This window comes from Vicugna pacos, chromosome 15, assembly GCF_048564905.1.
Source record: "Vicugna pacos chromosome 15, VicPac4, whole genome shotgun sequence".
Lineage (NCBI taxonomy): Eukaryota > Metazoa > Chordata > Mammalia > Artiodactyla > Camelidae > Vicugna > Vicugna pacos.
In genome coordinates, this window is record NC_133001.1 from 2730793 (window position 1) to 2749416 (window position 18624).

General features: G+C 37.7%; 1 protein-coding gene across 1 annotated transcript in view; it reads right to left on the minus strand.

Moving 5' to 3' along the window:
* The window catches only part of TACR1 (tachykinin receptor 1), a 161733-nt gene that overhangs the window by 51139 nt on the left and 91970 nt on the right, over positions 1-18624 (minus strand). Inside the window, exon 2 of the mRNA XM_072938315.1 lies at positions 14588-14782. Coding sequence (XP_072794416.1) covers positions 14588-14782 — 195 coding nt within the window. The remainder of the gene's footprint in view (positions 1-14587; positions 14783-18624) is intronic.

The window sequence follows — 18624 nt, forward strand, 5'->3', positions numbered from 1 at the left end:
ACTTTGCAGAGCTTAAAAGGATACACAATATTCTGACAATCTATACCCAATCAAGCTGCCATTTCTATGAAAAGGAACTCTCAAATATGCAAGAAAGTACCAAAGAAACTACCAAAAGACATGCTCCAGGACAATGAGAGATGAGTCAAAATGGGGATTCAAAATCAGGAAGCCATAGAACTAATAAACTGGTGATAATTAGCAAAACAAAAGTACATAGAAATGACAGTAAATCACTGTTTATGAACTGTATTTATGAAATTGAATAAAAAACACTTTTAAAAGGGCAGATCTATATACATTGTTTCCAACCACTTGTAATTAGAAGATTTTTACACTCATAAAAATTACTGAGAAGCCTAGAGAGCTTTTGTTCATGTAGGTTCTATCTATCAATAGTTAACAACATTTAGAAATAAAAAACTGAGAAAATTTTAGTGATTGTTAAGTCATTTAAAAATGACAATAATATAAGGGCAAGGGGATAGCTCAGCGGCAGAGCACATGCTCAACATGCATGAGGTCCTGGGTTCAATCCCCAGTACCTCCATTAAAAAAAATAAATAAATATAATTACCTCCCCCTTCAAAAAAATAAATTAAATAAGTAATTTTTTTTAATGACAATAACACATCTAGAGCTCAGATCTAGGTTTCAAATGCCATTCTCCAATAAAAGAAACCAGGACCCCTTAGGGAAACGGCTGATTATAGGTCTGGGGCAGAAAATACACAGGGTGAGCCTAGAGCATCTTGTATACCACAAAGTATGAAAATGCTCAAAGCACAGCACAAACGAAAATGAGAACAGTGTGTGTGAGAGAGAGAGAGAAAAGAAAGAAAGAAAAAAAGAAAGAACACCTCCATCTATCTTTGACTTAAAAAAAAAACTTTTCTGAATACCTACTGAGTATTTGGAAAAATACAGTGGTAAATTATTTTAAAAGTTGAGGATATGAAAGCACTATATATATCAGAGCTACTGGAATGGAGACAAAGTGGATCTAAGTGTTAGATTGTTTCACTATTTGAAAAATAAAAATAAGTGGATGAAGTATTCAACTCAGAAATTCAAAAAATGTACATTTAAACTTTTATAAAACCAGAAGGAAAAATAAAAATATGAGCAAAAGTTAATGAATGAAAATAGATAAATAATCTCTTTGGCAAGTATTTTGGAATAAAAATAAAAAAGAAATTTAAAAAATTAAAGATGGTATATAATTGTATATTATTAAATTAAAAGTCACTATAAAATATTTTTTCTTAAAAATGTACATTAACAAATTGAAAAAAATACTGTAGCAGTAATAGAATTAAACAATGTGTTATAGAGTCTTTCCATAAGACTCTAGGGCTAGCTGGTTTTATGGGTGAGTTCCCTTGCTAATTCCATTGCTGTTTCAGAAAACAAGATTAGTTTTCAATAAATTAAATTTAACTGTGAAACTGATACAGGAAAAATGGGGCACAAGAGGATGGCCTTGTCCCAAGTCTTGGCTGAGTCCCTGGGATGTGCCCCTCCAAGTGAGGTTCTTTGGGTTTAATGCAGAAAAGAATTCAGTCTTTTCAGCAAATGGTGTTGGGAAAACTGGACAGCAGCATCTAAATCAGTGAAGCTAGAATACTCCCTTATACCATACATAAAAATAAACTCAAAATGGATCAAAGACTTAAACATAAGACAAGATACAATAAACCTCCTAAAAGAAAACATAGGCAAAACATTATCTGACATATATCTCAAAAATGTTCTCCTAGGGCAGTCTAACCAAGCAATAGAAATAAAAGCAAGAATAAACAAATGGGACTTAATTAAACTTACAAGCTTCTGCACAGCAAAGGAAACCATAAGTAAAACAAAATGACAACCTACAGGGTGGGAAAAAATTTTTGCAAACGATGAAACCGACAAAGGCTTGGTCTCCAGAATATATAAGCAGCTAATATGACGCAATAAGAAAAAAATGAACAACCCAATCCAAAAATGGGCAGAAGACCTAAACAAGCAATTCTCCAAGGAAGACATACAAATGATCAATATGCACGTGAAAAAATGCTCAATATCACTAATTATCAGAGAAATGCAAATCAAAACTACAATGAGGTATCACCTCACACCAGTCAGAATGGCCATCATTCAAAAGTCCACAAATGACAAATGCTGGAGAGGCTGTGGAGAAAAGGGAACCCTCCTACACTGCTGGTGGGAATGCAGTTTGGTGCAGCCACTGTGGAAAACAGAATGGAGATTCCTCAAAAGACTAGGAATAGACTTACCGTATGACCCAGGAATCCCACTCCTGGGCATATATCCAGAAGGAGCCCTACTTCAAAATTACACCTGTACCCCAATGTTCATAACAGCACTATTTGCAATAGCCAAGACATGGAAACAGCCTAAATGTCCATCAACAGATGACTGGATAAAGAAGATTTGGTATATTTATATAATGAAATACTATTTAGCCATAAAAATGACAACATAATGCCATTTGCAGCAACATGGATGTCCCTGGAGAATGTCATTCTAAATGAAGTAAACCAGAAAGAGAGAGAAAGAAAAATACCATATAAGATTGCTTATATGTAGAATCTAAAAAAAATAAAAAGAAGAACATAAATACAAAACAGAAACAGACTCATAGACATAGAATACAAACTTGTGGTTGCCAAGGGGGCGAGGCATGTGAAGGGAAAGACTGGGATTTCAAAATTTGTAGATAATGACAGGTATATGCAGAATAGATAAGACAAGATTATACTGTATAGCACAGGGAAATATATACAAGGTTTTGTGGTAGCTCACAGAGAAAAAAAAGTGACAATGAATATATGTATGTTCATGTATAACTGAAAAATTGTGCTCTACACTGGAATTTGACACAACATTGTAAATGACTATAGCTCAATAAAATTTTTTTTGAATAAGAAAAGAATTCAAAAGTGAGCCATAGTTGAGTAAAAGTAGATTTATTTAGAGAGATGCACACTCCATAAACCAAGTGTAGGCCATCTCATAAGGTCAGAGAGACCACAAGGCGTGGGTGTGGGTGTTTAGTTTAAAGAAAAAGTAGATACATACTCCGTTGACAGAGTGTGAGCCATCTCAGAAGGCAAGAAAAAGTGACAGAGGGTCCTAGGAAATACACATTTCATAGGCAGAATGTGGACCATTTTTATCAAGGAAGAGTGGTAGCATCCAAGCATGGGATCAGCTAGAAAAATGAGATGGACCAGGAGATGCAAGGGCTATTAGTTTTTATGGGCTTGGTAACTTCATATGCTGACAAGTGTGAGCATTATTCCAACTACTTTGGGGAAGGGGCTTGGATTGCTGGGAATTGGGCCATTACCCACTTTTTGACTTTTTAGTTAGCCTTGGAACTGTTACACAGTCTGTGGGAGTGCCAATTACCATGCTAATATATTACAATAAGTGCATAATGAAGCTCAGGATCTACTGGAAGTCAAACCTCCTGCCATCTTTGGCCTCCAGGTCTATTGAGAGTTGAATCTCCTGCCATCTTGGTGATAACTGCTGTGTCATTGCCTTCATGGCTGTGCCCTGCCCCCTTCTCTCCTGTCTTAAATTCAACAGCCAAAAACCTACTTAATAGTACAGTTCTGGAGGCATTCCCAGAACTGTAAGAAAGTTAATAAAATCATTATTATTCAATGCTAAAAGTTTTGGTCATTATAAACAACATGAAGCAGAAATAAGAGGTGTAACCACTAGAAAGATGAAGTCAATAATTATTATTTGCAGATGATATGATTGTGTTCATAGAAAAAAAGTCAGCTTAAATTCTATTAGAATAAATAAAATGATTAGATAAAAGATAAGCTCGTAAAAACAAATTACTTTGCTAAACCCATGTACTTAAGGTCAATTAATCTACAACAAGGAGGCAAGACCACACAATAGAGAAAAGACAGTCTCTTCAATAAGTGGTGCTGGGAAAACTGGACAGATACATGTAAAAGAATGAAATTAGAACATTCTCTAACACCATATACAAAAATAAACTCAAAATGGATTAAAGACCCAAATGTAAGACTAGATACTATAAAACTCATAGAGGAAAGCATAGGCAGAACACTCTTGGATATAAATTTCAGCAATATTTTTTTTCAAACCAGCTCCTCGAGTAACAGAAATAAAAGCAAAAATAAACAAATGGGACCTAATTAAACTTAAAAGCTTCTGCACAGCAAAGGAAGCCAATAACAAAATGAAAAGACAACATATAGACTGGGAGAAAATATTTGCAAATGACACAAGCAAAAAGGAACTAATTTCCAAAATATACAAACAGCTCATAGAGTTTAATACTAAAAAAAAAAACCCAATCAAAAAATGGGGAGAAGACCTAAATAGACATTTCTCCAAAGAAGACATCCAGATGGCCAACAGGAACATAAAAAGATGCTCAATATCTCTAATTATTAGAGAAATAGAAATCAAAACTACAAGGAGTTATCACCTCACACCAATCAGAGTGGATATCATTTAAAAGTCTACAAATAATAAATGCTAAAGAGGGTGTGGACAAAAATGAACCCTCCTACACTGTTGGTGGGAATGTAAATTGGTGCAGCCACTATGGAGGAAAGTATGGAGGTTCCTTAAAAAATTAAAAATAGACTTACCATGTGATACAGCAATCCCACTCCTGGACATAATATTCAAAGACAAACATAATTTAAAAAGACACATGAACCTCAGTGTTCATAGCAGCACTATGTACAATATAGCCAAGACATGGAAACAACCTAAATGTCCATCAATAGATGACTGGATAAATAAGATATAGTATATATACAAAATGGAATATTACTCAGTCATTAAAAAGAATGAATTAATGCCATTTGTAACAACATGGGTGGACCTAGAAATTATCATACTAAGTGAAGTAAGTCAGACAGAGAAAGACAAATATCATATGATATCACTTATATCTGGAATTTGAAAAAATGATACAAATTCTATTTACAAACCAAAAACAGACTCACAGACATAGAAAACAAACTATGGTTACCAAAGGAGAAGGGGCAGGGAGGGATAAATTAGGGATTGGGGATTGATTAACAGACATATGCTACTATAGATAAAATAGGTAAACAACAAGGAGCTACTGTAGAGCACAGGAAGCTATATCTAATTTCTTGTACTAACATATAAAGGAAAATAATTGAAAAGAATAAAAAATAAAATGTATGTGTATGTATAACTGAATCACTCGGCTGTACACCCGAAACTAACGTTGTAAATCAACCACACTTCAATAAAAATTTTTAAAAATTACTTTGCTATGTTAGTAGTTGAAAAATATAAAAGGGATCATTTTAAAATTTGGGATGTGATACTCCAGTTTAAGCCCAATGTAGTTAATTCCCTCTCCTTCTGGAATAGTCCCTGAAATTGTTAAAAAAAATGTAGAAATCCATTTCAGTGCTGGAAGCTAGTACAGGGTGTCTACCGTGGCCCAGAGCAAGTATCTTCAGGTTGCTGAACAGCTGAGACTTGAGCAAAAGAGTCCGGGCTGCTGGAGAAAGAGCAACTCACTAAGGAAAACAGATGTGAGGAAGCTGCCCCAGTGCAGAAGGCTGCAGGGGTGATGCTGAGGAAGGGCTTAAGGGAATAGATGAGGCTTGACCTTGAACTTGCTCCTACTTTTGGAATGTGCAGAAGGCATCAGGGTAAGAAACTGTCAGCTCCAGAGCTTGAACAGCTGGGGGCATAAACCCTAATGTCTAGAGAAAGAAATGACCAAGATTAGTAAGGGACATGGAGAACAGACTTGAGGGAAACAATTTATACATGGCATTAACTCTGAGGAGAGGACAATTTTAATTTAATTCTAATTTAAAGAAAATTTCCCTGAACTAGAGATCTGACTTAAAGTTGGAAGGTCTCAGAAATGATAGAAAAATGTAATATAAACTTCCAAATATACATGCATTCTGTTTTTTTAATATAAAGAATAGAGAAAAATCTTAAATGCATACAGGCAGATATCACAAATTATCTAAAATGTAAAAATCAGATGGTGTCCAATTTCTTCACAAAACTAAATGCCAGAAGAACATGTCTAAAGAATTGTGAGAAAATAACTCTGGTTTAATAACTATATAATTAGCCTAACTATTTTTCAGGTGCTAAAATATTCATTTTTATTTCATCTTTTTATGCCCTAGTGATTTTTTTAAGCAATAATATTTTTCTTCTAGAAGTGGATGCCTTAAAATTTTCACATTACTGAATTTTAAAATGCATTGCAAGTAAGAATTTATTTTCAGTTGGAAGCAACTTAAATTTCAGATAGGCAAAAATAAAAAATTTAAATGACTTGTAATCCCACTTCCAAGATAAAAACTGAGCAGATTTTATTGTGTATAGTTTCAGACTGTCCCCCTATAATCTGTAAGTACAAGTAAACACTCTTAAAACACAGTATGGTACTATACTCTACACATTACTTTAAAGCCTGCTTTATTTACTAATTAGAATATCATGAATATATTTTCATATTAATGAACATGCTTGTGCAATGCTATTTTTAACGACTGCACAGTTTTTCATTGTGTGGATGATCCACTACTGATTTAATCATCCTCTACAATTGGGCATTTGCTTCTAAGTTTATAACCTTATAAATCATGCTGATATGAACAGATTGCATATACATTCCTGCTGTATGACTTCTGGAGAATATATTTGTTAACCCAGATCAAGTGTATATTTTAAAGTCTTGATAGATAGGAGCAAAGCATCCTCCTGAAAACAGAGCTTATCTTCCCCATAAACTTTTTAATACTTAACATATTTATTAAGTTTAACCTGAGCTGGTAAATTAAGGAGAAAGTTGTATCCATTATTGGAATACAGGTTTTCATATTCTTTCATGGATGAACTGTTAGATTTTTGATCCTTGCCTTATTCTTATGGATTAGTTGGAGCTCCTCTGTGTTAGTTATATCAGTGGTTTGTCTCAGACGTTTTTCTCTCAGTTTGTCATGTGCAGAACTTCCTCACAAAGTTTCCTGACATCTACAGTATTTAACAAATATGTCTATATCTGTATCACTATGTAATGTCAGTACTCACACCAACAATTTCTTTTATTTTGGTTTGCCTTGAGTGTTATTCTTCAAAAGCTTCTACTCTATCTCAATTTGGAATTTATATTGGTTTTAAGTTGTGAGAAAGAAAAACATTTTTATGATTAGCCCAGAATTTTTCCAGAATATGTTTTATGGACAATATTTCTGTGGGATGTTAACAGGGGTTAGTCGAAAGGAGAATTCTTTGATCAACTAAATTTGGGAAACACAAGGTTTAAGAAAAACCATCAGATTTCTTTGCTGCAAAATTATCAGAGTAGAGCCTATTCATTACAATTTAATTTGAAATAGCTAAACACTGGAAGCAATCCAAATATACATCAATATCATGCCAGATAAACAATGTTTTTTCTATACAAAGGAATATTATGCAGCTATAAGCAAAAATGAGAATGTTTGCTCTATACTGATGCGATATATCTAAAATAAATTGTTAGGAAAATAAGAATAGGGTATATGATACTTTGTGTTAAGAAAGGAAACAAGTAGAATATATACTTAAACTTTTTTAGGTAGGCATAAAGGAACTTTGGAAGGCTTACAAGGAACTAAAAACAGTGGTTAGAGGAAGAAATCACTTTCTAATTACCTTTTTACACTTCCTGGTTTTTAAACCACATGAATATATTACCTCAAAAAATAAATTAAAACAATTTTAAATGGAAAGGCTCTTAGAAGCTTCAGTATGTTAATGTATATAGTGACTCGCTAAGCTGGGGATAGCGGTGGGTTATGTGGTCATCCATTAATTCATTTGAGTTACAGAATCCTACAGATTTGGTGGTTGTCAGGTTTCCAAAGAAAGTTATGGGATAATCCTTACAGAACTGACATATGATCTGTAGCATATACCCTATACAAAATGTTAAATCCTTGGGTTTCTCTGTGTGTGTGTGTGTGTATGTGTGTGTGTGTGATTTCTGTTCTGTTTTTTATTGACCAATTCTATTCCCAGGACTGATTGTTTTAATATTTGGAAGAGCAAGTTACTTCTTATCATTTTTTTTGTTATTTTGCTGATATCAAAATTAACTCTTTTTGCTCAAACTTTTCTTGAGCTATTTTTCATCCATTTACCCTTTCAAATGATTTGCTTTAACAGCTACCTAAACACACTTGTTGGAATAATTTGAGAAGAATTGATAGCTTTCTGGAATTATATAAAGATAGAAGGGTGCTTTCACCATTTTTGGCTATGGTGAATACTGCTGCTATGAATACTGGTGTACAGATGAAAACCATGCATACAGAGAAGGAGGATTGTTTCCCTTCCCTTACGTGTTTTGCAGGTTTTGAATCATGTGAAATAATATTTCTCAAATATTCTCTTATGCCATTCAGTAAAGTCTAAAATAGCATGATGTTTTTCATTCTCTCCATATAATTCCCATTTCTTAATTATTCTGTGTTTTTTTGGTTTCTGTTTAAAGGAAATCTGTTAGTCACTTTCTTTTCTCAAGGACTATTACTGATACAAGCTATTTTTTTGTTAATAGATGCTACATTTTAACAAATTTCTTTTTGACATTTACTGAGACAAAAATATGATACTTGCCATTGGCCAATGAATTTGGCAAAATATAGTAACAGTTTCCTAGTAACTTACTAATCTTATTTGCTGGAAAAAGTCATGCTCAGAAACAAAACATTGCTATCTTAATAAAATTTTGAATTTTTTTGGTGAGTCTTGTATCTATATTTGTAAATGGAATTGGCCTGAAAGTTTACTTTCAGAGCTTTCTTTGTCAACTTTTTACATTTAAGTCCTATCAAATGTGTATAATAAATTAGCAAGTTCTCCATAGAGTTCTGAACTCTTTAAGTGCTTATAGGATATTTGAAAGAAATTCTCTGCACATATTTTGATCCCCAGAGTCTTTTATAAATGTAATTCCTGAACAGCACTCTCATTCCTCCCCTCTCAAGCTGTATCAATGTGATTATTTACAGTTTCACAGAAAATCACCCGTTTGATCTTACATCCCATTACCTGTTCAAGCCTGGATGTGCTTTCCCTTTCTTTCTCAGTAAGGTCAGCTACCTCTGGAAATTGATCGTGATAGCACAAAAGAATCCCAAACTGAGTGGTCCCATCTTTCTCAGGCTTACACTTCCACCTCCTAATTAGGTGTGCAGGACGTATTGCCCATGACAGCCCTTGGTGGCTACGGCCTCCTCTTTGTCTCTATCCGCATAGTGTAGTGAAATTTCTGGCATTTGTAGGGCAACCTTCCTAGTTTCTGCATTAATGTAAGCTGCTGCTGCTTCTCCCTCTCCTCCTCCTCCTCTCTCTCCTCTTGCTTCCCCTTCCCCTTATGCTTCCCCTTCCCTTTCTTTCCCCATCCTCCTTCCCCCTCCCCCCTTCTTCCTCTTCTCCTCCTTCTTCTTTACTTTGTTCATTCTAATTTTCCTTTTCTTCTGGGAGTCAGGGTTAACCCTGACTTGTTTTTATGCCTGTTTGATGCTTGCTTTTAGGCTTGTTTTTATGCAACCATTTCCCCCTGACATGTCAATGCACTTTTCATTATTGGTTTAACTGCTTTCCATCAACAGCGGTGACAATACCAGGAGTGCTGGACTGTATAAATGTAGTGGGTGTCGGGGAGGAGATTAATCACAGCAGCTAGCATAAACAATCCTGGAAACACAAACATGCTGGCACCCTTTTGGCCAAGGCCTGGAGTAGCTTGGCAGAGGAGACACACTTCTTTTCTTTCCCATTTGTGGAATAATCAAGAATGTGGAAAACTAGGGAAGTAACACTGCAGATACTTTTTCTAATATTCTTTTTTCTTTCTTACTCTCTGTTGATTTTAAATTTTCATTATTATTAATGAAAATAAAGAATATTTATAAATATAAAAATTTCAGCTAAGATGGTGGATCATGACATACAAAGGCTAAATAAAGACAAAGGCATGTATTTATAATCTTCTGTTACAATTGGTATTCATAGAGAATTACATTAGAGTTAATATATCCATGTTCATATACACTTCCACAAAATCTCCAGATAAGTAGAGTCATGAGTGATGCTGTTTTCTGACATAGCTTGTTTTCCCAAGACGATTGGTAATATTTGGGATTCCAAACAGGCACCTCTTACTTTGTGCTTAAACTTTAACACAAAGTTATGCGCAAAGAAGTTTAACATAAAATGACATGTGACCAATATTAATAAATTATTCGGGGAAGCTGAAATCCCCCAGGCTTGTCTAAATCTCATTCTTTGGGATGTATCTCTCACTTTCATCCTTGCTACAGACTTTTTCATGGCCTTGTTGGTGAGGCCTCTGATAAAGAAATGTTGGCTCATTCGTCTTCCTTGTCCTCAGGGCATTGCCCTACAACCTTCCAGGACCACTGCCTCTTGGCAGCCTCTTTAGCATCCTCAAGAGTGGGCTTGGATCCAAATAACTTTGAAAGCTATTTATTTGCATTTTGCAGTGCCAAATATTTCTTCTTTATTCTTACATCTTTCTTTCACAGTGCTTTTTTTTCTCCCCTAGGAAGCGTCACTTTTGGTTACCCATGAAACTTTTCTTCCTCATAAGTCAATGCTTCACCATTATAAGACTTCCTAGGTAGTGTGAGTTTAGGGCTGTCAAAGCTAAGCTACTGAGTTGCTGAAATTACAGCAGGACTCAATTACAAATTATGACAATATTGCATTAATAATGAGCTCAAGTCTCCACTTTCATGAGTGTTATGACTTTAGAACAACATTCTGTAACTGCGGATGGTAGACGTAGACAGGGGATGGGCAGAGGACACTGAACCAGCAGGGAGCTAGGGATGTAGCTAGAAGCAGCCCACTTTGAAGTCTGCTGTTTTAGCTTCTTGGTCAGCTAGAAGAAATCATTGGAGTATTCAATTTTCAAAGAAGAGGATTAGTTAACAAACCTATTATTTACATATACACATATATATTCATATCAAATTGTAGAAACATGTTTAATGACATAAAAGAATTTGTTTATGATATAGTAAATGAATTCAGCAGATTATAAGATACATGCAAATGACTCAAATTATGAAAAAATTCAACCCCAATCCTAATAAGAGAAGTGCATTTTTAACTTTAGTGAGCAAAAGTTAAAAATCCTGACAATATAGTCTGTTGGTGAGGCTGTGGAAAAACAGAAACTTTCACACGTTGCTGGAGGGAATGTAAATGAGTACAATCCAATATGGAGGACAACTATAAAAATTTGACTTAGCTATTCCATTTTGGGGATTTTTATTTTATCAATGTATATTTCTAGCAGTCTATAAAGGTTCTCATTGTTCTATGTCTTCACCAAGAATACTAAATGCTTACTTTAATCCGACTAAACATTTGCTAGTCTAATGGATGGATAGTAAGATCTCATTATGGTTTTAATTTGCATTTCACTGGTGACGAATAAAGTTGTGTGCCTCTTTATATATTAATTGATTGTTTGGGTAGCTCTTTTGGTGAGACACGTTCAAAACTTTTGCTCATTCTTTCATTGGATTGCCTTTCTTTTAAAAGTGCTTAATTTAATGCATGAATTAATAAAGAGTCAGTGATCAATGATCAGGATTAGAGGTTAACCATGCAGCCAGAAGGCAAATGCAGCAATCCAAGATTTTTTATAAAACCATTTTTTTTTTTGGAGGGGGAGGTAATTAGATTTATTTATTTATTTTTTAAATGGAGGGACTGGGGATTGAACCCAGGACCCCATGCATGCTAAGCATGCACTCTACCACTGAGCTATACCCTCCACCTATGAAACCTTTTTACGCAATTATCTGACACAAATTATTCATCAGGCAAATTGGGCCCAAGCATCCGCCCACCACACTGTCTGCTGCCAGTCATCTGCCCATGTACCCAGATCAATGAATGACAACTAATAACTGTAGTTAACACTCTCTAGGCTCCTTTCAATGTGCATGACACTGAACTAAGCACATATCTTATTTAGTCCTCTCAATACCTTTATGTGGAAGGTACCATTAGGATTAAAGGCTTAAAGGCTTAAATAACTGGACCATTATGACTCAACTGGAGAGTGATGTAGCCAGGTCCTCACTTCATTCTCGATCTCTCATTTAATTCTATAGCCCATCTTATCCTAATTATTACACTGCCTCAAAGCAAAGTTTCCTTTTGGTTTCAAATTTGGAATTACTGTACACTGTGGAAATGGGAATCGTTAGTTCTAACAGAAGAGAATATAATTAAGTGCTTAGTTTAGAACTGGTAAAACTTAAATTCCCTAAAAAAATTATAACGCATTATGACAGATACTGGCAGAAATAAAATAGGTTTGCGTAAAGCTTCCACTTGGGTTTGTATCACAGACAATATGTAAATGGTGAATGTAGACTCTTTCAACTTACTACTGCATCTATAAACACTTTTACATCTTGACTATATATAATCAGATGCTCTTAATCCAGACTCTTTTTTTTTTTAGGTTAAAATCATGAAATAAACAATGATGGCAAACCTCCCCATGCATCCAACAGCAGTTACCTTAAACACTTGAAAGGAGATAAGGCAGTCAAAAACATTGCATCTCAAAGGACTTTCCAATTATTAATAAGCATAAAACAGCAACATGCTTAAAAGTAAAACACTAAACACTACTGTTTCTTGGAGAAGATCCCAAAGATCAATGGGGAAATAAGTCTATATTTCCAAGTTACATTTTGAATTTGTTGGAAGACAAAAGAACTGTGCTGATTTGAAACAAAAAGTTGCAGAAAGGTGATCAGACTTTGAAAGATCATGAGAACTAAGAACTGAGCTATATAGTCCATGAAGCTGATGGCAGTTTCTGAAGCAGTTTATATAATGAGCTTTAATTCATGGGGTGATTTTTTTCTCCACCTTTGGAGGGAAAATTCTGGCTTGAACATGTTCATGGGTCCTGTACAGCTTGTAAAGCTGTGTTCTTTCTTCCAGTGCAACCCTGCTCAGGCTTATAGTTTCATTTGAAAGAAAAATGTTCAATGTCTCCTAGGCTGAGCATTAATCCTCCCACTGCTTGAACAATTAATCCCATTGTCTACATCTGGAAGGCAAAGTCTGAGCCTTATGGATTGCTTTCTGTATACCTCTATGTGCAGCAGGCTTTTGGACCCTCAAATCTTGGGGACCACAGGTACAGTGTCTCGTTTTACCATTTAATAAGCTCAAAGGCCTATAATGACTATACTGCTACCTGATGGATTTGGTGCGATAATAGCATCACACCTTCTGGGTGGCATCTACTAGCTTACAAGGTGAGAACACATTCTCTTGTCCACTCCCCAGAACAGCTGTTTATGGAAGGCAGTGCTTGGTCATCTTCCATTCTAACAGTGAGGGGAGACTGTGACCTTGCCCTCGGTCACACAGCTGGTAACTTGGCAATCTCATAGTTAAAACCCAGATCTCCTAACTCTAACACCAGTGTTCTTTTATGATTCACTTAATGAACCCAAGATTGGACAATTATAGAGGACTTTCAAAAGGACCCACGTTATCAACGTGCTCTGAGTCCAGAAAATGGTTGGTAATATAAATGTCGCATTGCTGCTCACTTGAACAGAACAAAACAAAGAATAAGCCACTTTAATACTGCCTCTAGGATAAGGAGTCTTGGAAGAAATTGCCAGGATACCTTTGAAAAACCCTCAGTGTGATCAGTCAGGCCCCTGGAAGTGAAGCAGGCCTGCCCTGTGGGGGGGCCTGTGACTCCTAAGGTCTCTGTCCTGGCCTGGCCTTCCCATGCAGTTCACATGTATATATATTATTTTTCCAACTGTGCAATCCTGGAAATTGACTGTTTTGGTTTTGTTTTCCCCAGAGACAGATCCAGAGACCAAGATTCAAGTGCAAATGACGTATTTGGGAGAAGAAAGAAACACCAGTAGGGAGTGGGGCCAACAAAGGGTGTGTCATTGAGGCAGCTGCCACCAGGGTGACTGGCGATTAATCCCAAGAGTAAACCCTGAACACAGGAAAACACACACGCCAGAGACACCCCACCTGAAGGGCGAGGGGGCTGGGGTATCTACACGCCAACTCCCAGCAGTCCTTGTCGAGAACTGCTGGGAGTGGGGGTCATTCCCTCACCCTCTGCCATGCTGTGCAAGAGGGCAAGGGGCCATTCCATAGGTTAAGAAAAAGTTCCCAGCAAAGGAATGCAGACACTAGCAGGCAAAGTTTCTGGCAAAACATATGAAGAATATGGAAGTGCACCCAAATGGTATGCTATAACAGGACCCAGGTTTTACATGTTAAAAATTTTCATTCAAAGTCCAAAATAGTGTTTGGGACATAATGGTCCCCTGATAAGTATGGGCACATTAACCTGATATTAGAGGGGTTGTGAGAAATGCTTACAGATACACATTAAATCCTAAGCAACAAAAGAACATGGAAAGAGAGAAGGAACAAGAAAGGACAGCGAAGGCCCTGGAGGGTTGTCTCTACTCACACTTTCTCATAAACCTTGTCGGAGTGCTCCGGCCATTCGATCATGCACACCACTCTGCTGGGCATGGTCTCTGTGGTTGAGTAGTAGCCCTGGGGGAAGGCCAGCAGGAGAGCCAGGACCCAGATGACACAGATGACCACCTTGGTGGCCGTGGCTGACAGTCGGGGCTGGAGGGGGTGAATGATGGCCATGTACCTGGAACAGAGAAGAAGAGACAAAATTCCAGTTTGGTCCCAAAATCTTCACCGGTGACCATGCGTTGCTGCTGCCCAATGAGAAGTTCCCCAGAAGCCCTTTGAGACCCGGTGAGTTTTACAGCTGTCTTCTTTGTCATATTCTGTCCTTAAGCTTTATGACTTCCATGGCATAAACACTAAAATCCATTAGAAAAGTTAGTCAGATTTTCTCAGTATTTTAGAACCCATTTAGCAACACTCCAGGAGAGAAATTTTCATCATTAGAACACTCGTGCTAGGGACTTGATGCCCGAGTGTAGGTCAGTGGCTTACCATGAAGTCAGAAAACTAAGACCAATGCTGTAAATGTATTCAATATAAAGCATATCTTTATCCTTTTGGACTAAGGAATAATGGGGAGAGAAATAGTCATTTTTAAAGTCCTGCTGGGGCAATTTCAAAGGCCAGCAATCCTGTATGGGTCCATACAATTCAAAGGTAAGTCAATGCGTATGAATGAGAAAGGAGTGGCCTAAGCCAGTAAAAAACAATGGCTCCTGGAGAAATCTTCACCAATTCTTTGAATATAGCAAAGTTAATGTGTGGCTAACAACATGTGCTTCATGTAGAGAAAGAGACTCTCTACTTCCTCAGACAGACACAGCTGAGCGCATCAAGGGCCAGGGTGGATGAAACCCCACTGCGGGAAAGGGGGAAGCAAAGTGAATGATGACTTCAGGCCCAGAGCCATTTCTCCATTTCTTACTTGGGATCGAGCACTGAATGGTGGCATCTGAGTAAGTGTCCATGTTCAAATTTCTGTGCAGCCTCTGAGATTCAGCAGAGATTTTAGAATAAATATACCAATCATCATTTCCTATCAGTTATAATCACATGAAGTCTGCCTTCTGCGTTTAAAAAGCCCTCTGCCTTTTAAAAGGCTAAGGTTAGCCCCGTCCCCTAACACCCCTGCCCCAAGCTGTCAAGGTGTGTGTTGGGCAGGAACCAAGCCGCCTGGGATCGGACACCCTTCTGGGGTGCGGCTCCCTTCCCCAACAATGTGAGGGGCTCTCCTGCCTGGGATCTTGTTCTCTGGAGGGTGCTGGGCTCAAAGTTGCCATGGTCAAGTACCCCCACCCCACTGGCCTGGTTACAGGGTCCTCAAAGGAGGGGAGCTCCACCTCCTTTCCCATCCCTTCTGGATTTGTTACTGTCTTGCACTCTTAAGATCTGCCAATAAAGATTGCTCACACTGAAAAATTTTTTTTCTTGCCAAGTTTATGTATCTATTCCCTAAAATATGCATTTTCTTCAGAGTAAGAATTATGTCTGATACTGCCTTTGGTGTTTATTTTCTGACAAATCCTCAGACTCATGCATTTGATTCTCTGACATGCAGGTATTTCTGGCATCCATGGGACTGAACTGTCAAAGGAGACTTCAGAAATGAGCAGACAAATAGCACAGCTGTCAGCTGGCTCCACATAATTCCACATAATTCTCTTTTACAGTCTTTGGACACCTAGGATCTCTAAGGCAGGAACTGGGGCCAGGGTTACAAGCAAAGCAATTGCATTCAGTAAATGCACCTCAAATTCACTCTGGACACCTGCCATACCCAGAGCACTGTGTTCCCTTCTGGACTCTGAGCTTCTAATTTCTCCAAGGAGAAAAGGCACATAAATATAAGCAGCCATAAAACATGACAGTAGGATATGTGGCCTCTAGCGTTAATCTGATAAATGCCTTGGAGCCTTAGAGAGGAGGCAGAGGTAATCAAGACTTGGAATGGCAGGTGGGCTATTGAAGTGTTTATAAGGCGGATGCTGGATTTGGTGAGCGTGCTGAGCATCCGGCTGGAAGGGCAGGAAGTATTCGAGACTCCTTCCCTTCTCCACGTTGTGATCAGACAAATAAATCTTCCCGGTCTGAGGAGCTTGATGGCTCCATTTTCATGAAGGCTTCCCTGATAGTCTGCTTCTCATCCTCAACTTCAGAATACACTTTCTTGCTGGGGACCTAGGTTTTCCTTCTCTGGTCTCTAACAGCGATGCCACTGAAGGTGTTCAGTGTATGAAGACTAAATGTTAGGATGCCTCAGGTCAGGCTTTACCTGTGTGATCAAAGCCCCTCCCACCCCAAAGGAACTCCCCCAGGATGTTTTCCTTCTGTCTCTTTTGGAAAGTGGGTATGTAGTCTTGAAGTAGGAGAGTGTGGAATCAGAAAGAGACTTGCAAAAGATACTATGGTGGAGGTGAGTAGTATTCTATCAATTTCTGGGTGTTTCATTGGTTAGTTGGTGGCTATAAAGTCTGTCACTGAACTGCCATCTACAGAGCATCAAAAGGGCAAAGGCAACCCTCAAAATGTAGTAAATCAAGCACTGTCTGGCTACTTCCAAGAAGTCCAGTACACCACAGACCTGATGACCGCCCATCCTTGGGGTGATATCCTGGAAAGAACTCTGAGAATCCTTGATTTCCCTCCTGGCTCAACCCCTTTATTACTGCCTGATAGCAATGAAGTCTTGGCTTCCCTTCTAGCCATGGGGTGGTGGACAAGGGAACCCCAGAATCGGAGCTAGTGGAGTTGGACTTGTGCAACCACTGTTGTCTTCCTTCTAATTTGCCAAAGGTCTATACCTGGAAGGTCATGGCTAAAATCTCTTTGATCACTTCCTAGAGGCAAGTACTTGCCTTTACAAAGTTGAACATGCAGCCATGAAAATGCTGGTGTCAGCCACTCATGAGCTCCTGCTTTCACCGTGGCTGTGCATTCTCAGGCTTCACAGGGATTTGGGGAGGATGCGCAGGGGAGAATGTGGTAATTACATTGTCCCCTTTGGATATTATCTCAAATGCAAAATTTTAATTTACTTTTAACTGAGGATAAATGTCCAATATATTTAATAAATGTAACCCAACACCCCATCCTCATGCCTGAATTAGTGATACACCACTCAGAATCTACTGTGACTGGGGCTTAAGGGGGATTGCATCAGATATTGGTGCTGCAGTTCCAAATGGGTGGCAGAAACCACATTTTATTTTTATTGCAAAAATGTAATTTGGGAGCCCATTTCATTTCACACTGCCACTTCTTGAGTGTATGAACTATTTTAGTGACAGATGAAGGTACTGTGCACATAAAGCCAGAGAGAATAAAAAATACTGGCTTTAAAAAACATATATATTTTTATTGGTACAAAATAGAACCATTTATAAATCTCCCTCCTCTCATTTCTCCCCTTTTTGTTTTCTTCTTTTTCTCTCTTGCAACTCTCACTTCTGCGGCTTGTGGGACATGCTTCTTTCTATTTGTTCAAAATCTAATACCACTTGGATGTCTCGTCTGCAGATGGACACATATTTTCTTTCTTACCATTCATTCTTAGCTTGATTCCATTAACATACATTTTTATATTTATTCGCAACCATCCTGAACAATTCTGGCTTATTCGGTTGTAAGCTATCACAGAGCAAGGGCTGCAAGCCTCAGGAAATTATATTCAATAAATATTTATCGACCGCATTGTGCTCGTGGGGCTAGAAGGCAGTCAATGAGATGTCTTTCTAGTTTATATATAAATCATCAGGCTGCCAGAGACAGGGGTCCGGAGGCTGTGTGAGAAGTGGATCACGTTCTCCATCGCAGGTTGTTTCAGTCCCACGGAGGGCCGCCAGCTCTGATTTGAATTGTATGTGGCCTCCCGGATGAAAACTTGAGCTACTGTTTTCCTCTCGCATGATTGTGCTTTATAAAAAGAACTCTCCTTGTAGTCCTTTAAGTCTAGCAAAATAGAAGGCTGCACAGGTTTTTAAACATACAGTGAAACAATCTTATAGCGAGAAAGAACCCCAA